At 40.2% G+C, this 23,219-nt stretch overlaps 1 protein-coding gene across 1 annotated transcript in view; it reads left to right on the forward strand.

Annotated features, from left to right (window-relative positions):
- Positions 1-2,962: 2,962 nt before the first annotated feature.
- The window catches only part of vps41 (VPS41 subunit of HOPS complex), a 40,574-nt gene continuing 20,317 nt past the window's right edge, over positions 2,963-23,219 (forward strand). The window contains exons 1-7 of the mRNA XM_053611350.1: positions 2,963-3,177; positions 3,707-3,745; positions 10,461-10,568; positions 15,693-15,770; positions 15,934-16,008; positions 20,325-20,387; positions 20,948-21,013. Of these exons, the coding sequence (XP_053467325.1) occupies positions 3,157-3,177; positions 3,707-3,745; positions 10,461-10,568; positions 15,693-15,770; positions 15,934-16,008; positions 20,325-20,387; positions 20,948-21,013 (450 nt within the window). The 5' untranslated portion in view covers positions 2,963-3,156. The remainder of the gene's footprint in view (positions 3,178-3,706; positions 3,746-10,460; positions 10,569-15,692; positions 15,771-15,933; positions 16,009-20,324; positions 20,388-20,947; positions 21,014-23,219) is intronic.

The raw sequence follows: 23,219 nt of genomic DNA on the forward strand, positions 1-23,219 counted from the left end.
CAATCAGAAAGAGGTGTTTGTCCAGCACATCCCACAGACTGACATCTGGGGAATTTGGAGACCTTGAACTCTTCGTCATGTTCTTCAAACCATTCCTGGACAATTTTTGCAGTGTGGCCGGGTGCATTATTCTGCTGAAAGAAGCCACTGCCATTAGGGAATACCATTGTCATGAAGGGGTGTTCTTGATCTGCAACAATGTTTAGGTATATGGTATATCTCAAAGTAACATCCATATGGATGCCAGAACCCAAGGTTTCCCAGCAGAACCAGATGACCCTGTTACCAGTTCACTGGTTGTCCTTCCTTGTACCACTTTTGGTAGGTACTAACTACTGCATACTAGGAACACCCCACAAGACCTGCCATTTTGAAGATGCTCTGACACAGTCAACTAACCATCACAATTTGGTCCTTACACTTTCCCATTTTTCTGCTCCCAACATGTCAACTTTGAGAACTGACTGTTCACTTGCTGCCTAATATATCCCCCATTGTAATGAGATAATCAATGGTATTGTCACTTCACCTGTCAGTGGTTTGAAAGTCATTGCTGATCAGTGTATAGCCATTATATACATGGAATATCGATGTTCAAAATGGGACAGAATATAATAAGGCACAACAGTGTGCAAAATGTTACTGTGCAGCATTGGACTGAACAAAATTCTTAAAGTTTGATGCTTATCCCCCAAGGAGTAGTGCATTAAAATCAATGTGCCTTCTCAGGTGGATAAGTTATGTGTGGAGTTATACAGTCAGATGGCTGCAGGAAGAAAAGGACCTGCAAAAGCATTCCTTTCTGCACCAAGGCAGGAGTAACCTCAAACTCATTGTGCTCCTGTAAGCAGTGATTGTTGGACAGATGGGTGGGAGTGATTGTTCATCATAACAGTAAGCTTGGACAGTATCCTCCTTTCCACCACCATCTCCACTGTGTCCAGTGTGGAACCCATGATAGATCCAGCTTACTTAATGTATTTTTTGAGCCTGTTGGTGTCCAGTGATGCCACTGCCCCAGCACACAGCAGCATAGAAGGTAACACTTGACACAACAGACTCATAGAATGTTCATAAAAGCTGATCATGCCCTCCAAAGGACCTCAGACTCTGTAGAAAATAGACTTGCCTTTGTTCTTTTTTTGTACAAGCTGTTCACGTTCATGTCCCACCCCAGCTTGTCACTCAGGTCTGTATAACCTCAACGTTCTAACCCTCAGTGGTGAGTGGAGCTGGAGTAGACTTCTTCTTATGGAAATCTTCTTTGTCTTGTTGTTTTTAAGCTGAAGATGGTTGCACTGACACCACATGACAAAGCTGTTAATCAAGCTCCTGTACTCCTCCTCATTTCCTTCCCTAATACACCTCAAAACAGTGGTATCATCTGAGAACTTTTCAATATGACAGTTTTCAGGGTCATACCTGAAATCAGAGGTATAAAAGGTGAATAGGAAGGAAGCAAGAACCGTCCCTGTGGATCAGCCATACTGCTTACAGTCTTAGATGTACCATGCAGAAGTCAGCCTTTCAAAGATGGGCAGCTCTACCATTATCCCCTCTTGGTAGAATAAACATGGTAAAAATGAACATTCTTCCAACATTCCTCTACCTTTTTCAATCCATCCCTTTGTTTTTACCCAAATCTTTCTTCAAGAATATAGACCAATTAATCTCCTCTTTTATATGGGCAGGAAAAACTCCCAGCGTTTCCAAATTTTCACTTCAAAAGAGTCGACTAAGTGGGGGCTAATTTCATGTATTGGGCGGCTAATATTCAGAAACTGGTGCTCTGGGTGCAGGCCCCCTCTCTTCCATGGTGCCACTTAGAAGCAAAGTCTTGTATTTCAACCTCCGTCCCTGCTATGGTGTTCTCCTCCCTTCCTATAGCCCTTTCACAACACACGGATGATCCAATAGTACGTACCTCTCTAAAAATGTTCTATCTGTTTCGCCGTCATTTTAAATCCATCTCGGCCTCGACCATGGCACCTATATGTAATACCCACCTCTTTTCCCCCTCCTTTATAGATTCCACATTCTCTCTTTGGGAAAAGAAGGGTCTGGAATGCTTTGAGGATCTTTTCATTAATAACGTGTTTGCAAACTTTTCTGAATTATCCTTGTCATTCAGCCTGCCTCCGTCTCACCTGTTCCGTTTCTTTTAAATTAGGCATTGTCTCCCCTCCCTATTCGCTGGTTTTCCTACAAAGTCTGCATGGGAAGAGGTGTTCAAGCTGAATCCTCATAAGGGTGGCATTATTTCACGGATATATACAACGATCTGGGCACAGGACGATTCTTACAATATCAAACCCATTAGTGCTTGGGAAGAGGAATTGGGCCTGGAGCTTGAGGAGGATTACCGGGGCAGAGCGTTAGATAATATACGTACCACCACGTCTGAATTTGTTGTTCATTTATATAATGACACTTTTCCAATGGGTGATAAACAGTATAGAGAGAACGTAATCGGGAATGCCAAACCAAAACGACTTGTGTTTTTCACGAGTCTCTCTTGTCAAGTCCAAGTCAAATCTCGGGTCAGTCGTTCACGAGTCCAAGTCTTTTTTATTTCATTTTTTTGTGACTTAAGTGCGACTCGAGTCCAAGTCACAGACTCGAGTTTCCATCTCTGGTACGGACACACCTTCTGTTTACAAACGTGACGTAATCACGTCGACCTGATAATTTTCACGAAATCCAACCCGACAGCTCAAATTATAAATCATTATAAGCTGAATGTTGTGAATGAGGGTAAGGTAAAGAGGCAATAATAGATTTTTTTTTATCCAAAAAAAAAAAAAAAAAACGTTTGATACTGCAGCTTTAACGCAAGGTAATTCCATTGACGTCACCGTGGCCGAGACTGCAGGTTAAAACTGCATTTCCCGTGATGCTCTTGTTTTGATCCCGTTTCCTGTTTTGGTCATGTGACTGTTCTTATGATCAGTGTCAACTGCTCCACTAAAACTGCTGCAGATGAGGAGTTTACGACACGTTAATTACTCTAAATCATTTTAGTTGTACCGACCCGCTGTAAGGGCTGAGCTCCACTGTCTTGTTGTTGTTTTTTATTAAGTGCAGTGAACCGACACGTTTCTTCGGTGTCATTTTTGGATGAATTAACGGCTGTGGCTAGCCATTATCCAGTCAGCTATGTCGGAAGTGGAGGAGCAGGTAACTCTCTCCATTAGAAAAATAAGTTATTTAAGTGCTTTTATGCATTTTAAGGTGTATTTTGTTGAATGTTTAGAGGTTAGTTGTAAATGAGATGGTGGAGGTTGGAACACTAGCCGTGTATCTGTGGTCACAGCGGTATGTTGAAATGAATACCAAATAAAGGTTTGCTACAGGGAAGGATGCAAATGACTGATTATATAAACCTAATATCAGTTTAACTTCTTAGAGTAAACAATTAAATATGTCTCCTCAGTCATGTAAGCTACTCTTTTAACCCCCCTACACTGGACTGTACCATTCTAACTACACTAAATACACTGCTGGACTCCCTCCATCGTTTATTCAGAAGATTTAAGTGGTGGTGGTGTTGTTGTTGTTGTTGTTTGGTGATTTTCCTTAGTCTTGTAAAAGTCACATTCTGTGTCTAGGCTTTCTTTTTTTTAAAAAAAAAAAAAAAAAGAATAATAATAATAAAAATGGTGTAAGTGACATGGGTGCAATATTAAAGGTGAATCTTCTTTTACAGGGAAAGAAACCCAGTGAGGAGTCCACAGATGACTCAGAGGTAGGATTGTGGGTCTGTTTTTTAAACACTTTGTAGTTGCGTTTTCATTTTGAGTTTTTGTTGCAAATCCAGTCGCTGGGATTATAACTGTGTTATCTGTTTTTGTTCATTTCTTGTTCAATTTTTCGAAAGGTAAATGAGACCAGGGAGGGCTAAAGCATGGGTTGTCCCAGACACATGAAGCCAGTAACCACATTTTTCCAAACTGCCGCTCGTGGTGTGTCACAGATACGGGCATAGCTTTATTTTGATAAGAATGATGACAGTAAGGAGAAATTCACCAGAAAGATTTTGAAGCATTGGCGGTGCAGTGGGTCGCTTGGCCTCCTTATAGATCCAGGGTCCCTTGTTCGAGTACTGTCTCTGCAGCGTTTCACATCATCTCCATGTGTTCACGTGCATTTCTTCTGGGTTCTCCGGTTTCCTTCTACTTCCAAAACGCATGCCGGTAGGTCAGGGATTCCCAAACTTTTTTTGTGTGTGTGCAAGCAACCCCAAATGGGCATTATGAATTGTCTGTGACCTCGACCCTTGTCCACCCTACATTTATAATATACTGTAACATATGAACATTTTATTATGTCCTGCGTTATTTATTTTGTTTCATACGTATGTTTAAGTGACTAAAAACCTAAAGGTTTTATTCCTTAATACTGATTTACCATTCTGGTGGAAAGTGTTGTGCTGTGCTCCTATACAGAACCCAGCAGACTCAGCTTCCTTATCAGTTGTGGGATGAGTATGTCGAATGCCGAACTGAAGTCTATGAACAGCATCCTTGCATCATGACTGGCTGAATCGTTACTATATTGTCTGAACGTGACTCCTGGTGACATTTCAAAATATCAGCACACAAAATCCATCCTCAATATGTCTAATATATATTTGTAAAATAAGTGAATGAAATCGGGAACGCCTGCAGTAGGTCGAAACAGGCATCTAGAGAAGTGTGTGAATGCATGGTCCCATCCAGAGTCTATTCCCACCTCCCACCTAGTGTTCCTAGGATAGGCTCCGGATTCATCATAACCCCAAACAGGAGCAACGCAGCTACTGAAGAAGAATGAATGATCGTGCAGAGCAGATTATGTATTGAAATGCTTCAGTTTACCTAGCGTTAATATACACACCAGCTTTTAAAACTCTGTAGCAATCACAAAATGATGCTTTATCATTTTTTACACTACACAAACTACAGATCTCTTTTTCTTTTGCAAGTTTAAAATGAGTTTAGGAGGGAAAAGGTCACATGGGTTTCGACATGTCTCTTTATCTGACGTCCATCTTATATCTGATGTGTACATTAGAGCAGGGGTTCCCAAACTTTTCCAGGGCAAGGCCCCCTAAATGGCATTAACATTTGACCGAGGCCCCCCTTTTGCAAGATGTCTTTAAAACACATTAAAAATACAGACTTCTGAATATATCCCCCTTTTTTTTTTATTAATAATTACCTCTTTCATCTTTACTTTACATTACATTAGGAATTGATTGTGTGTGTGTGTGTGTGTGTGTGTGTGTGTGTGTGTGTGTGTGTGGTTGTCTGAGAGTGAGAATCATGTATTTATTTATTTTTCACATCAAATTGTTGAGGCCCCCCGGCGGCCCCCACTTTGAAAACCACTGCATTAGAGATGTCCTGGCCCGATACTGTGTATCGGTACTGGGGCGGATACAGACTTGAAATTCCGGGTCAGTATTGGATCAGATCGACTCATTTTCCTATCTGATCCACTGACATATTTTATTCTGTGACTGAGTGCGGTGGATTTGAATGTTTCCTTAGGGATTTAGGGGAATCTTCAAATGCTTCTACCATTTAAAACAAAAAAAAAAATGTATTACTTGTCAGCTTTCTGCTTCTAAACATCCCACAGAATTTTGCTGGGGGTATTTTTGCATTTGTCTTCCATGGTATTAATAACTTTGATGCATTGTGTAACATACGTTTATTTTAATTTTTTTGTTAAGTTTATTTATTTATTTATTTTCTTGCAGTCCCCTCTGAAACTATTAGAACAGCAAGGCCAATTAATTTTATTTTTGCTGTAGAAGACATTTAGGTTTGAGATCAAAAGACGAATATGAGAAGAAAGGTGACGATATCACAATCCACTGTTCAAAGACGACTTTGAGAACAGAAATATAGAGACCATACCACAAGAAAGCCAGATTGGAATTCGCAAAGAAATACAGAGATGAACCACAAACCAAGATGAACCTCTACCAAAGTGATGGAAAGGCCAAAGTGTGGAGAAAAAGGATCTGCTCATGATCTAACACATACAAGCTCATCCGTGAGACATGGTGAACTAGGTAGTGTCACGGCTTGGGCTTGCATGTCTGCTTCTGGAATGGAGTCACTAAACTTTATTGACCGTTTAACTCATGATGGTAGCAGCAGAATGAATTCAGAAATTTACAGGATCATTTTGTCTGCCAATTTACACAGAAATTCTTCCAAATTAATCACGAGGGTCTTTGTCATGCAGGAAGACAATGATACAAAACACACTGCCAACTCAACAAAGGACTTCATCAGGAGGGAAGAGTGGAAGGTATTAGACTAGCCAAGTCAGTCACCAGACCTTAACCCAGTTGAGCAGCATTTCACCCCCTGAAGAGGTTATGCAGAAATAATGCACCTTCTAACTAATCTACACCGATGATTCAACCACACTGTGCTGTAAATTGCATGAATAATGTGTCAAAGATTTTGTGTGAAATAATTCATATCAAATTTACCCCGTGCGTCTTGATATTGCCAGTGATAAGTCTGACTTCAGAGGACTAATTTCATCCTATTTGAGATTGTAAAGTCAGAAGCAGACACTGTGACATACTAAGAAACTTCTACGATAATAATAGTCAGTTTCACTCCTAACCTGTAGTCACTCTCTCTGTGTATTTATTGGTGCACCCTACAAACACACATCCACAGTCTGTTGCTCAGAAATTTCTTGCCAGCAAAGAATTAGACATATGAGATGCAGACATTAAAAATTAACCATTAAATCACCTAAAATATATATATTTTTTTAAGTACACAATCATCTAAGTGAGCTAAATAAAAAGATGAAGCAACGGCAATTATGTATTCAAAGCCTTATAAGTTGTAAAGTTGCGATAGACCTTGTGGATACTGATAATGTAATATATTTATAAGAAATGACATTAGTTTAAGGTAGTATTATTGTGTGATTTTTTTTTTTTCTTCAGGTGAAATCCTGATATACCTTTTAGGATTCATTTATGTAATTCTTGACCTATGTCTTACTTGGTTTCTAGACATTTATATTAGTTTATTTAGCGTTCGTGTTTATCTCACAACTATAACAACCTGAGATCCTTCATGGTCACTAGGACAGAACCTTAACTACTGAGTAATGTGAATGTGGTTTAGACTGTAGGAGGCAGATGAATATGTTTCTGAAAAGGTTTCTCTGTCACCAGAGTATCCACATGCCTGCAAGCGGATAAATAAAATACCGTGTGTCAGGCTGAGATGGGATGGAGGCTGTAAGTGATGGAGAGAATGAAATGTCAAGCAGTCACTGAATACCTTCACTGCAGCTCCTTACAATGTAGAATGAATAAATAAATAATAATACAAATATCTGTGGGTTCAGGTACAACCTTAGTAGTGTGTTTAGTGAGTTATTATAATTCCTCACAGTCTTCTTTCAGAATCTATTTTAGTCTGGCTTTATTTCACCTGTTTTCCCCTCTCTCTCTCTCTCTCTCTCTCTCTCTCTCTCTCTCTCTCTCTGCACGTGTTTCTCGTAAGTGTCCACACTATGGTTACGCTTTTACTTACTGCATATACTACTCGGGGAAATCTAAAAGGGTTCTGCGTTTTTTAAAGTTGTGCTATCTAATGAATAAAACAACGGGGCATGCTGTTACAGGAAAATGATCAACGACAGTGTGGCAGCAAAAAAAAAAAAAAGCATCATTAACCAAGAGCAAACATTTGAAATGAACATTTCTGTTCTGGAGCAGTTAAAGATGATTGTTTTTTGGTTTTGTTTGTAGCAAAATGTTTTTCGTACCTTTTCGGTTTCGTTCCTTTAACCGGTTTCAGCCCTGGAACCCTTTATGTAATATATATTGCCAGTGATGAGTGCGACTTCCGAGGGTTAATTTCATCCTCTTTGAGAGTGTAAAGTCAAAAGCAGACGCCATGACATACTAAGAAACTTCTATAATAATAATAATCAGTTTTACTCCTAACCTGCAGTCACGCTCTCTTTTGTATTTATTGGTGCACACCCTACAATCACAAATTCACAATCTGCTGCTCAGAAATTTCTTCCAGCAAGGAATTATGTCCCATCCGGAAAGTAGGGGGAAAATAGCGTGCTGCAGTCTCGAGACGTGATGTCACGCAGGGAATCGAAGGAGGATGCAGGCTTAGACTGACATTAATCTGAGTGTCAGTTTGATGCTCTGCATCGACAGTCTGGAGAATCCGAGGAGCGAGAGAGATACGAGGAAGATAGAATGAGGAGAGAGAGAGCTCGAATTGTGTGTGAGAGGCAGAAGAGTGTGTGCTTGGTCACACCACTCCAAGAACAGGGCAATTAAAGACAGACTCCCCTTCATCCCCCTCTCCCCAGGGCACCAATTAGGAGCGGCACGAAACACCAGCACAACACTCATCCGCCACAGCGGCAAACACTAACAAGAAGCAGAAATTATGGGATATGAAACGGCAGAGCTATCACTCTAAACCCCCCACCCCCCACACACCAGTGTAGAAAGTTTCTGTGCCTTTTTCCTCCCCTCCTCTTTTTTCTTGCTCCACAACTATAATGGCTTTGTAGACCATGACAAATGTCCAGGTATTCGAAATTTCACATCTGGAGAAGACAGGAAATGGACGTGGGAGTTTGGGCGATGAGCAGAGAAAACACCTTTAGAAGTGAAAGAAGCTGCTCTGTACTTATAAATCACGCTTTTCCACAAACATCCATGAGTACAGGTGGATCAGTGTGAGAAAACATAGGATTTGACACAACTGTAAAATGCAAAATTACAGTTTTCATATATCACATACAATGTTATAAAATGACAACACTGAAGTGGCAGTGCAAGTCAGGGTACTGCCGGAATGAAAAAGAAAAAGATTTTTTATTATTATTATTATTATTATTGTAGTGTCTGGTTCACCAACAAATTCTGGCAGCAGCAAATCAGAGTTAAAACTGTGGGGTCGGTATCTGCCCCAGGCTCCATTTTCCAAAAGCTTTGACTACTCTAAGTGCATGCGCGTGTGTTTTGGAGGGAACACTGAAGGGATGAGTTGCATTTGACTCATTTTCGAGTTATGAAATGGTCAGCTTAAGCAAACAAAATGTTTACGTCCAATTAACAAGGTTCCAATTAAGAAGTACAAATTATAAAGGAAAAAAAAAGTAACTATAAATATTGTTATTCTGTCCTCAGGGGGTTTTTTTTGGGGGGGGGGGGGGGTTTTGTGTGCAAATTTAATACCTGCCCTTTGCTTCTGTCCGCACACGATTGCAGTCTCTGAACTGACTTTGAGCTGCAGTAAATTACAGTGTGAGGGTAAATTAATCTGCTTGAATTGACATTGCTCTGTATTGTGCACCTCAATGTAGAAACATTCATTAAGGCAAATATTCGAAACAGACAACTTGTGCTATTTTGCTCATGTGAAAGATGTAAACATTCATTGGTGGTGTTAGTCACTCAGCTTTTTTTTTTCCTCTCTCTTTACACATTTATTTTTTTTTCGGGTGTTAACAAATTTGGAAGAGATTTACACAGTAAATTAGGGCCTTGGTGGGCTAAACAGATGTTTTCAATACTCACTAGTAACAAAATGGTTAAATAGTGTGTGTTAAGATATTAAATACATGAATTTAAAATACACAGGCCTATACTGTGAGCAGCTTTTGGATCCTCTCCTCTAGATCTGTTCTTACTCTCTTAGATTGCTGGGCAAATCTTTGCCCATTTTTCTTGACATAGCTAATATAACACTGAGCCAGATGTCATACACTGCCCTCTTTAAATCAGGTCAGGACACCACGCATGTCACCAGCAAGTCACTTCTTGCTTTTGGTGCTTTTCAGACTATCTTTTCTACTGATTTTGCCTTGTTTTGGATTATTGTCTTGTTGTAAACACTTGATACATTTGTTTTTTCAGTGTTTGGCAATTTTTTTGTCGACACATTGTAAATTCCTTTTTTTTTTTTTTTCCTCCATGATATTACATCTCTATCCATAATCCGGGTTTGATTTTCTAGCAGAATGTGTTTTGTGTAGCCTACTTTAAATGGTTCATGGTTAACTTCCTTCGGGAGAATGAACGGGGTGGTGAATAGTAGAGTTGAAGGGCTGAACTAAGTATAGTGCTGAAAGTTTTATTGTTCATTGTTTGAGATCTTGAGAACATTGCTAAGATGTGTGTGAGGGCATTCTGACAGTGCGAGTCTCTGTGAAGGGATAAGGTTCTTATTAAGGATGAAGAAATAGCAGCCTCAGGACAGCTTTGGTTCAGGTGCTCAGAATCTGCCAGCAAACCATGTTTGATTCCGTTTCACACAAACTTGCTCTAGAAGTTTCACAAAGTGAAACATAAATGAAGAGGCTTGGTGGTGGGGTAGTGTTGGATTTTTATATATCGGGTGTTTAAAGTAGTGTGTGTGTGTGTGTGTGTGTGTGTGTGTGTTTTTTCCCCTTAGGAAGAAGACAGTGAGGAGGAACCTAAATTGAAATATGAGCGATTGGCCAATGGGGTGACTGAGATTCTGCAGACGGATGCAGCCAGCTGCTTGACCGTACATGACAAGGTATGATTTTGCTTTATTAATAACAAGTTTAACACCACTTTAAATTAGTGTTTAAATCTGAGCTCTCCATTATTATTGGGTGGGGTCTTTTATTTGCATGTCATTTGCATCATGCATGTCACATCTTTTATTTTGTATTCCTCATTCTGAATGTAAATCTGTATTAATCATAAGGACATCCCAAGGAACACAGTATTTTATCATTTTTATTTATTATTTATTTTTACAAACAAACATACACTGTACATATTTACAGCGCCCTCCACTAATATTGGCACCCTTGGTAAATATGAGCAAAGAAGGCTGTGAAAAATTGTCTTTATTGTTTAACCTTTCAATCTTTTTGTTAAAAAATTCACAAAAATACTCTGCTCTCATGGATCAGAACACACAGGTTTATCCAAAAAAAAAAATATTTGTTTGTTAAAGGTTTGCTACAATTATTGGCACCCTTTTAGTCAATACTTTGTGCTACCTCCCTTTGCCAAGATAACAGCTCTGAGTCTTCTCCTATAACGCCTGATGAGGTTGGAGAATACATGGCGAGGGATCTGAGACCGTTCCTCCATACAGAACCTCTCCAGATCCTTCACATTTCGAGGTCCACGCTGGTGGACTCTCCTCTTCAGTTCACCCCAAAAGGTTTTCTATGGGGTTCAGGTCAGGGGACTGGGATGGTCATGGCAGGACCTTGATTTTGTGGTCAGTAAACCATTTCTGTGTTGATTTTGATGCATGTTTTGGATCATCGTCCTGCTGGAAGATCCAACCACGGCCCATTTGAATCTTTCTGTCAGAGGCAGTCAGGTTTTCATTTAATATCTGTTGATATTTGATAGTCTGTGATGTCATGTATCCTAACAAAATGTCCAGGTCATCTGACCATAGAACCCGATCCCATTTGAAGTTCCAGTAGTGTCGGCAAACTGAAGACGCTCGAGTTTGTTTTTGGATGAGAGTAGAGGCTTTATTCTTGAAACCTTCCAAACAGCTTGTGGTGATGTAGGTGACTTCGGATTGTAGTCTTGGAGACTTTCTGACCCCAAGACACAACTAACTTCTGCAGTTCTCCAGCTGTGATCCTTGGAGATTTTTTGGCCACTTCAACCACACTCTTCACAGTGCGTTGAGACGATATAGACACATGTCCAATTCCATTTCCAGTTGACTGGAACTTCTTAATTATTTCCCTGATTGTGGAAATAGGCATTTTTAATGCTTTCTCCCCATTGTGTGAAGCTCAACAACTTTTTGCCGCACATCACAGCTATATTCCTTGGTCTTACCCATTGTTATGAATGACTAAGGGAATTTAGCCTATGTGTTACCATATATTTATACCCCTGTCATGGTGATAAGTCATGGTTGAACAATTTCCTGTTCCTAGTCACCCAGGTGTACTAAAAAAAATTACAATATCAATGGGAATATTTCAAATATATGTTTCCCATATGAATTCATAGGTGTGCCAATAATTGTTGCACACCTATATTTAACAAAGATTTATATTTATATATATATATATATATAAAATCTCCATCTCCATGAGAGCAGAGTATTTTTGTGAGTTCTTTGAACAGAAGATAAAAAGGTTAAACAATAAAGACGGTTTTTCACAGCCAGGGTTCCAATATTAGTGGAGGGCACTGTAGATACACCAGCCAGGTGCCACCACTATCCTTTCATTTCCTGGTGTATTTCCTCTCCCCACATCTTTTTTTTTTCTTTCCAATCTGTGATCATTTATATTGGCCGAAAACATCATGGCAGCGAGTTCACTCATGCACACCTGCTTTGGAGGAATAGTCATACCTAGTAATGCCTCCTCACCTGATGTTTTATTAACCGCTATTGATTTTTTTTCTTTTTTTTTCCTCCTTTCCTTTTTTGCCCCCTGGAGATCTCTTTCTTTCTTCTTAAAAAAAAAAACATGCATCACAGGTCTGAATCTCCAATAAGAGTCTCTGTCCCATTCTGTGTCTTTCTGTCATTTTATTCTTATATATGTGTTCCTGTGTAGCTCCTGCAACCTCGTACCATGCACACGCTCCAGCAGGCCTAATGTAGCCTCATGTTTTAAGTGGTCACAATCAGAATTTCATTTGCACCCTTCCATTTCAATAAATCCCTTTAAGAGCTGCTCTGGCTGCTGGGGCCACCGCGTTTATTTATTTATTTTGGCTGATTTTATTTGGGCAGGTGGTGGGGGGCTCTGTCGGACATGCTCCACTGTGCCTGTAAATATAAGCATTTCATTATAGACTGCACTGAAGCATGGGAGCACACTGTGGGCTGGGCAAGGGGTGTGTGTGTGTGTGGGTGTGGGGTAGAGTGGTAGAGCTTCTTACATCCAGTGTTTTAACACATCACTCGCTGCTCTTCTGACTGCAGATGTTTGGAGCAGAGTTATTGGACTTATTGTCCCACTATCGATATTTTGCTTTAGGTCAAATATGTGGTGTATTTCATTTAATTTCTAGCATTTAAACATTTTGAATTTGTTTCTTTTTTATTTTAATCTGCTGTTATAATTCAAACTAGATTTTTGTTTTCATTTCCTTCAGAGAATGTAAATACAACCAAACCATTAAGAGCTTGTATTTGTGTTGCTGTCTGTTAATTATTGCAGTCAGAGCTCCACCCTGCTGCTGCTGCTGCTGTTGTTGTTGTTGTTGTTGTTGTTTCAAGAAATTCTGTGTTGGGTCTGGACAGTTGAATATTTTAAAAAAAGCCATGCAATGGCTTTCCAATCTTTAGCTGTCCAATTCCGGTGGTCCTGTGTCTAATGTACCCTCACATTCCTGTTCTTGGCTGACTGGAGTGAAACCTGATGTGGTCTTCTGCTGTTGTAGCCCATCCACTGTTAGGTTTGATGTGTTGTGAGTTCGGAGATGCTTTTCTGCACACCGTGGTTGTAAAGAGCGGTTATTTGAGTTAATGTAGAGTTCCTGTCAGCTTGAACCAGCCTGCCCATTTTCCTCTGACCCCTCTCATCAACAAAATGCTTCCACCCGCAGACCTGCCGCTCACTCGGTTACACCCCCACCATTCTGTGTGAAAGAAGGTCATCAGCATTTTCTTAAATGCTCAAAATCTGCCCATCTTGCGCCAACAACCATGATGCAGTCACTGAGATCACATTTCTCCACGTTCTCATGTTTGATGTGAACATTACCTGAAGCTCTTGACCTGTATGTGAATGATTTTATGCATTGTGCTGCTGCCACATGGTCTGTTGATTGTGTTGTCTGAACACATACTTGAATAGAAGAGATTGGGCATGAGAAAAATCTGGCCTTTTGTACAGTTAACATAGTCAATATCACAAATTTGCTTATATTTAAACAGGGGCGTGGTAATAGTGCAGAATCTTGAATATTAAATATTCAAGATATCAAACATTAACTTTCTTTGTTTTAAATATTTCAGAATTCAAAAACCTTCTGTTTATTTCCAAATTTAAATGGAGCACCCCCCTATGTTGGGGCAGTGGTGGCTTAGTGGTTAAGGCTGCGAAGTAAAGAATTTCACTGTGCTGTGACCAATAAAAACTCATTATGATGGGTAAAACCAAAGACCTTCACAACCTTATTGTTGCAAAACATATGGATGGAATTGGATACAGACATATTTCAAAACTTCTGAATCTTCCAGTAAGCACCGTTAGGGCCATTATCCGCAAGACATCACTCTGTCATCAACGAGGCACGGACAGAAGCTCCTTGCAAGATTTCTGACCAGGTAGTCAGAAGAATAGTCAGAAGAGTAGCCTAAGGGATACCACTCGGAAAGAGCTCCAGAAACACTTGGAGGCAGCAGGTGCCATCGTCATAGAGAAAACAATAGGCAATGCACTCCACCGCCATGGCCTCTATGCACGCTCATCCCGCAAGACTCCATTACTAAAGAAAAGGCATGTCGAAGCTCATTTAAAATTTGCTACAACTCATTCGGACAAGCCTATGAAATACTGGGAGAGTGTAGTCTGGTCAGACGAGAGAAAAATTGAACTTTTTGTCTGTCATACTACACATCATGTTTGGAGAAGAAATGGCACTGCACATCACCCTAAAAACACTACACCAACAGTGAAGTTTGGAGGTGAAGTATCATGGTGTGGGGCTGTTTTTCATCACATGGTACTGGCAGACTTCATATAATTGAAGGAACGATGAATGGAGCCCTTTACTGGGAGATTCTTGAGAAGAATCTGCTGCCATCCACCAGGATGATGAAGATGAGACGTGGGTGGACCTTCCAGCAGGACAACGATCCAAAGCATGCAGCAAAGGAAACTCTCAATTGGTTTCAGAGGAAGAAAAAAATCAAGCTGTTAGAATGGCCCAGTCAATCACCTGACTTGAATCCAATTGAACAAGATTTAAAGACAATATGTTTAGAAGAATGGGTGAAAATCACACCTGAATACTGAATAATTTCTTCATACAGGTAGAGTTTTGAAGCTGTCATTACAAACAAAGGCTTCTCCACTAAGTATTAAATACATTTCAGTGTGTTCAGTACTTTTTTCCTGTGTCATTCCACTTTATTACACATAACTTCATTTATGGACTTTAATCTTTGGATTTCTTTAAATGTGTGGATTTCTCAAGTTAATACCAAAGTCTGGTGAAAATTTCATGTGAATAAACTCTTTGGAAATATATTTACTGAAAAAAATGTTGGCGTGTTCAATACTTATTTCCCCCGCTATATATTCCTAATGTGGATTATGTATTAATGTGTTTTGTTATGCATTTGTCCCCTCGTACAGAGTGTCTGGTTTGTGTTAAGGAGGTTTGAGGATCCACGGTGCATATATTATGTTGAGGCATTTTGATATTTTGGAGAAGAAAAAAAATGCCATTTCACACTGGCATGCTCTGATAAATAGGCTTTTCTGGCCTCCAGCAATTTCACACTTTTTTGCCCCTGAGGGGACAAGCTGAAGCCACACACACACACACACACACACACACTCTCAAACACACACGCACACATTCCCTCAAACACACTCATGAGAGTACACTAATACTCCAGTACAGCAGATTAAAGTTCAAATTCCAGACAAATGTCTACCGATTACATGTATACTAAAGTTTGTGTCTCCTCTCTGGCTTCCAGTTTCTGGCTCTGGGGACTCACTTTGGGAAGGTCTTCCTGCTTGATATCCAAGGAAATGTTACCCAGAAGTATGAAATCGTAAGTAAACAAGGGAATTGTTGTTGTATCACCAAGGTTAAGACTCTTTTGTATTTCACTTATTTCTGTATGCACCATTTTGTATAGTATTCAGATTTGCAGAGCATTATTTTGGCTAGGAAATACCACAGTCACTAAATCACTCTCTGACTGTCTCTTACAGAGTTCGGTGAAGATAAATCAGATCAGTCTGGATGAGAGTGGAGAGCATGTGGGGATCTGCTCAGAGGATGGAAAGGTGAGCTTTTTTGTTTCTGCTGGCATTAGGAAGGGTTGAACCAGATGAATGACCAATTAAACTCTCACAATGGTGGTTGAAAAGTAAGATGATGCGTCTCTGTGTTACTGGTGAGTGCGTCATGAAGTGCCAGAGGAAATAAGTACTCGGAGATCTTAAAGACAAACAAGAAAATAATAGAAGACAGTATACAATGATCTGTGGGCACCCCAGGGTAAATTGTATAGATTAGGACAAATGTCTTTCCCTCACAGGCAGCCAAAGGTTAAGCAGAGCTTATTCAGAGAAGCACTAAACAAAACTCCCATGTTAATTACTTATATATTCACTTATATCTATATTATATTGACAGAGCAATTTCAGCTATTTACATGCTGAAATTCAGTAAGGTGTTTTTGTGAGTTTCTGGAGTATTACTGCAATAACTAACTGACTAAATAACTAAAATTCTATAATAAATTTGGTTGTCAATGAAATGAATTACTCGTTACTATTATTAAGCATTCTGCAGCGCTCACTACGTCACATCATACCAGAAGTGACAAGCAGGTTGAATCAGTTATGTTGAAAGTGATTAAACAATTTTTTGATGAGCACTTCTTTTTCCATTTCCATCTTCGGCATCTGTCGGTCTCAGGGGACCATGCATCTGTCCACAGAAAATATGTCACTGTATCAGGTGATGCTGGAACACACAGGTAAGGTAGTCTTTGTTACACCAGCTGCATTTGAAGTCGGTATCATCAGGTGCTATTCTCTGGCTGTTCTTCCACCGAGTACGCTTTTCATCTGCACCTCACCTGAGCTTGGCCTCTCCTTGTTGTAGACTCTTTATGCAGCTCCTGCCTTCATTGGTTGCAATTGCTGGCTAGCTTCTCCCAGTTCTCAACATCCATGTCCAGCAACCTCGAGCCTCTTTAAGAAGCATCTTTGAAACAGAGGTGGGCCTGCCCTTGTGCTCTCTTTCCAGGGGCCAATTTGCCATACAGCAGGTCCTTTGGAATTCACTTATCCATCATGCAATGAACATGGCCAAGCCATCTGAACCAACATTGTCCCAGCATTATGAAGAGTCTGGGAGATTGGGTGCAGGAAAGGACTTCAACTTTGGTGATTTGTTGATACTGTGCATCATAGCTGAGCAGGTGGAAGGAGTCTCCTTTCTTGCTGGGAGTAGAGAGTCCAGGAGTGAGGAGTCAGCACTGTACAGAAGTGTTGAGGACGCTCGTAGTGTAGACTGTCACTTTGATGTGGACCATTGTTGTTTTACCTACTCTTTGTTACCTGAGTGAAGGTTGTGGTCGCATGGCTGATTTTTTTTTTCTGTTGATTTCCCTCTTCATGTAGAGGTCATCTGTGATCTGGAAATGAGGTAGGTAAACTCCCAAACTGCTTGATGCCACTGTGGATGTTGAAAGCCTCTGATGATTCCCCATCAAAGTGGACAGTCCTCTTCATGTCTGTATGGAGTGACTGTATCAAGTTTAGGAGTTTTGGTGGGCATCCAATTTTTTCAATGTAAAATGGCTGCCTCTTCTCTTTAAATGTTGGATGTATATTTGGATTTGCACTGGTTGGATTTTATAATTGGGTGGTTGGGGTCTTCACAAAATGCATCTTCCAGAGTTTTGAAGATGCACTTCGAAAACTGGGTATTCTGTCGTCTTTGAATCTATGCATGGTTTTCCCAGTGACTTGGACAGATGCATTTCCTTTGGTCACAGACAACACCATGCCCTCTGGTTTCGTCTGAGCCTTTTTCTTGCCAGAGGAAAGTATCATCCCTTTCACAGAGGATACCTGATTCTGCCAAAATAACATCCCAGTCTGAGTGCTGGTCATGTGTTTGTCTTTTTCTTTGCCTTGTCTGGTGTTGGGTTCTATAATCTGCAGTTGAAGCTGTTTGGCCTTGAGCCCTGTGCACCCAGTAGGACAGGCAGATTGTGGCGGGACAGCACCTTACTGGCCGGGGGCTGCCCTGCTTAAGGTGGACATTAGCTGAACAGTGAGATGTTAAGATCTCTCCTACTGTCGATAGCAGTCCAGTCCATGCATCACCAACAGTCCCTGCACCACCAACTGTGCTAGGCTTATCACCGGTAATTGCTGCTGTCCATGTTATACTGTCGTGATCGAGCAACAATGGATTAATCTCTCCAGTGCCAGTGTGCAGGCCTGGGCAGGGTTTGTACAGGAGACATCCTGTTCCCCATGTAGCCAGTCCCCTCTCACTGCTTCAGTGATGTAGTCCAAGGGAAGGGCAGAAGCCAATACAGCTTGGCGCCAATGTTGCGGCAGGAGTTGCCAGAATGAGGCTAACAATCTCAGACTGACTTCAAGACTCCAACTCCAGTGTTCTCCTTTGGGTTGAATTGAGAAGCCTTTGTCTCTCTCTAGGCTGCTGACAAAGCAGTGTGACGTGGTCTTTAAGCACTTATTGGTGCACTTTGATCCTAGATGCCGACTCCAGAGGAGTTCGTCCACACATTGATGTCATGTAAACATCACCTGCTCACATTGTTTAGCCTGCCAGCTGAGGTGGTATATGGGGGGTGTGGTGCTTAGGCCCCAAGGTGACAGAGGAGATTGGTGTGTCTGTCCACTCAAGGGAGTGCAGCTGCCTGGCAACAAAGGTTCTACCTCTCCCCAGAGCCCCCTACACCCCAGATGTAGAGAGATGATGAACACTACAGTTGTTTAATTTTCTTAAGTTAGAAAACATATTTTTAATATCGTTGTGTGTCAAGTTGCCATCCTACTTTTGGTTCACATCGAAGGTGCTAGGAGTTCCCAAAAGACTCAATTCCCTAATTTTAAACATTGAAATCTAAAAGTCATCTCCAAAGCTGTGGATTCGATTGCACACACCAAATGATCTGCCTCATGCAAATACGGCAAGTAGAATGAATTTAGCATATAAGTGTTTCTGTTTGTGAGACAGTCAGTGATTAGTGGCCTTTATTTTGAGCTTGTTCTGTGTCAAGATTTCAAGTCATTCGATTTGAGGGAAAAATGATAACAGGAACATACAGGAAAATATTCATTTTACAATATAAAAAAAATATTATTTTCCAATAACAGTTCCTGTTATCACCAGAGTTCTAGCGACTAGAAACAGTCATTTCCCCACCAGCTTCTCTTTTTCTCTTGGCACTACCGTCAGATTTGCTAATAGAAAATAGATTTTTTAATATAAAATTAATTAATACCTGACCTATCATAACTGGGAATTCAACAACACCGTGGTATAAATGTATAAACACAAATGTTGTATATTTATATATTTTTAATGAACATAATGAAAATGAAGTTTGACACAGTCTCTGAGGAATCCGGCATATGTGGAAAGACAGCAAAGCCAATGTTAACAACGTTTAATATAAAATTCCCTTTCTTCATCCACCCATTTGTGCTTTCTTTACTTATGCCTCTATATCTGCTCAGTGATCTAGACATGAGCATTTAGTAGGGTTGACCAGGCTAATCGGCACCACAGCGGGTGGCTTTCTCAGACTGATTTTATCACGAATAGCAGACAAACGACAATGTTGAGGCCTGTGCCAAGACTCTGCCAATTAAAATCGACGTACCAGCCATTGTTCACTCTACAGAGGTGTTAACGTTGGTGCCACTTATCCTCTGCTTCAATAACCGAGATATGTCAGACCTGAGACACTTGTAGGCAGAAGAGTCTTCGATTGGTGGCCCAGGGTTTACAATTTATTTATTTATTTATTATTTTGTATCTCTAGATCTTACCATGGTTCATCTTCATTTTAGCAAACACCTAAATGGGACTTGCTAACTGTTAGCACTGAGAACTTAGCAAAAAGACATTCAATGATATACCATGACATGACAGTGATATGAACCATACTTGCCTTGTGCCCTGAGTTCCCTGGGATAGGCTCCAGGCTCCACAGTAACGGGATGGAAAATGGATAGACGGATGAATGAACCCTACTTGAAGTTCTTCTTTCTGAACAACCTTCTTTCAGACTTCACACTCTCTTTTTTTTTTCCTTTGCTCACACAGACAGGTGTAAGTGAATTGCTAAGTTAAGGTTTGCCTGAAGCCTTCAGGGAGTACAGCAGAGCTGCAGATTAAGACCGCACTATGAAGTCTTGTCAGGGCAGAAGGAGTTGACCTGTCCACTAATTGGCAGCCTAGTGGTATAACTTGTTTGCTGAAAGATGGGATGTGTTTGTGATATCTGGTCCAGGTCAACTTGAAGAGTAAAGCCAGTCATTTTAACTTAAAATGATTCTTTTAATTATTTTTGACTTAACACTTTTCTTTATCTTGTAACTCTCAGGTGCAGGTGTTTGGTCTCTACACCAGAGAGGGCTTCCATGAGAATTTTGACTGTCCTATTAAAGTAAGTTATTGTGGATAACAACCCCATTTTTCCTCTAGCAGATTGCTGGTGCTCAGCGAACATTTTTCTGTAAAGTTTGACTTTTGTCTGAAATCACTCTGTTGGATTTTCAAATTACGTTTCGGTTCTCCATCAGTTTTAATTGATTTCTCTGGGGCTTCCTTAGTTTGGATCACACTCGTGTATTGCTCAAGGAGTGAAAGGGATTCTGTTGTGTCTAATATTAGAAAGGCAAGTTAGCAAGGAATGGGTTGGGGGGGTGTGTGTGTGTGTGTGTGTGTGTGTGTGTGTGTGTGTTGGGGGTATTTGGTGGGGAGGGGTCGCCAGAAGTCAGAAGCAAAAACCTCATTTCCATTGCCAAATGAATTAGACTCTGAGAAGTGATTTAGAAACTGTTGACCATAAATTATCACACAATCCCTGCTTGGATTTCTCATTTTGTGTTCCTTTTATGTACTTTTTGATATCATAGTCCTATGCAGATTAGAAGGGTTTAATCCCAGTTGGGTATATTTTGTTCAGAATGCAGCTAACTGTATTTTTTTCTGTATGCCTACCAGGTGGTGGCTTTACATCCTCAGTTCAGCAAGTCAAACAACAAGCAGTTTGTAACTGGAGGAAACAAGGTAAAAAAGTGTTGTTGTTTTTTTAACTGTATATTAGCAAAAGACAAAACCATGTATATCTCCTGTAATTTACATTTACAAAGACAACATTTCTTCTGACTTTTTGTTGTTTCTGGCCAAATCAACTACCATAGCACCCCCTCCATCTAAAGCATAAGCTCTAAACACTGCAGCTTCCATATCTTTGGCTTTCTGAGCTAAAATACAGCTTGGCCTTGTAGCAGGGTCAAAGACAGAGAAAGAAAAGAGAGACCGCAAACAAGAAAGAGGTCCATTTTCTCAAAGTGTTGTTCACTGGGAGAGATGTTGTCTCCCCTTTGCGGAACAAATAACAGTTATTACCCAGAGTACCATAGTGTCTGCAACATGTAGAACATGGACTAAAACAAATACACACTCGTTTTTCAGAAGCCGTGTCACCCTGGAAATATGGAGTTCTGTCGTTTACAGCATAAATAGAGAATCGTATCTTTCCAGAATACACATTACAGAATACATGGTTTATATGCAGGAGAACATTTTCGGAAACAAAATGACTATTATCCTTGTCTTGGGTAAGTCTCCGATACTGTTGGGATCGGGTTAGGGTAATGTGATCATACCATATCGGTATATAATAAATGATTGAGTAATGCAGGTATTTAAAAATAATAATATATATAGCCATGTGAAAAAATAAGTACACCCCATGGAAATTGTTGGACAAACATTTGATCCTCTGTGAAACAGTGCCTATTAATAAAGGTGATGCACTCTATCAAATGACACATAAAATTGACATTTTGTAGTAATTTTCACAATTTAAATGAACAAGAAACAGCTCAGTCACATGGAAAAATTAAATACACCCCTACATTTATCACATTTTCATGTAAAATTAGAATCCGTGATTAGAGCCTGCTTAGTGTCTGTGTGTGGTGTCATCATGCCAAGATCTAAAGAGTTCTGTAAGGCCTTCAGGAAAAAAAGGTTGTGGATGCCTATGAGTTTTTCAAGGGATCTAAAAAGCTGTAAAAAGCTTTATCTCTGCTGTAAGGAAAATTATCTACAAGTGGTGCAGATTTAAAACAACTGCCAATTTGTCCAGCACTGGCCATTCCAGCAAATTCAGCCCAAGAGCAGACCATCTGATGCAAAGAAGTCTCCACGAACCCCAAAATTTAATCACAGAATCTGATAGTAAGTATTGCATTTGTTGGTGTCCAGGTGCATGCTTCTACAATCATAAAGAGACTGCAAAAATTTGACATGCATGGGAGGCATGCCAGGAAAAAGCCATTGCTGTCTAAAAGAACATTAGAGCAAGACTACGGTTTGCCAATGAGCATATAGGAAAAGACCAGGCCGTTTGGAATAATGTGCTCTGGTCAGATGAATCAAAGATAGAGTTGTTTGACCACAGTAACATCAGACATGTTTGGTGCTGACTAAAGAGAGCTTTTCAGGAGAAGCACCTCATACCAACTGTGAAGCACGGTGGTGGAAATGTTATGGTTTGGGGTTGCTTCGCTGCCTCAGAGACTGGACAGCTTGCATTCATTGATTTCAACTATGAATGCTTCGTCAGAAGAGTGCTTGAAGATAATGTGAGGTCATCTGTCCAAAAATTGAAGTTGAACTGAAAGTGGACCTTTCAACAGGATAATGATCCTAAACACACTCGCAAATCCACCAAGGAACGGCTCAGAAAGAAGAAATGGAGGGTTATGGAATGGCCTAGTCAAAGCCCGGATTTGAATCCCATTGAAATGTCGTGGGGGGATTTGAAACTGGCAGAACATGCAAGAAAACCCTCAAACATCTTGCAGCTGAAAGAATATTGCATGGGAGAGTGGTCAAAAATTCCAGTAAGCCGATGTCAGAGACTTGTGGACAATTCTGCAAAACACCTACAAGAAGTTATTTCTGTTAAAGGGGGCAATAGTAGCTTCTGAGGTCAAGGGTGTACTTAATTTTTCCACAGAAGAATATTGCATCTATTGATATTTCTGTTGAATAAATAATTGAAAATTATATTTTTCCTTGTGGTTTTGTTCAAATATATCAACTTCATTAATAGGCACTGTTTCAAAGATGATCAAATGTTTGCTTGTCCAAATATGTAAAAAAAAAAAAAAAAAAAGCCAACAATTTCCATGGGTTGTACTTATTTTTTCTAGAGCTGCAACAACTAATCGATAAAACTGATAATAATCGATTATGAAAA

This window comes from Ictalurus furcatus, chromosome 23, assembly GCF_023375685.1.
Source record: "Ictalurus furcatus strain D&B chromosome 23, Billie_1.0, whole genome shotgun sequence".
NCBI lineage: Eukaryota > Metazoa > Chordata > Actinopteri > Siluriformes > Ictaluridae > Ictalurus > Ictalurus furcatus.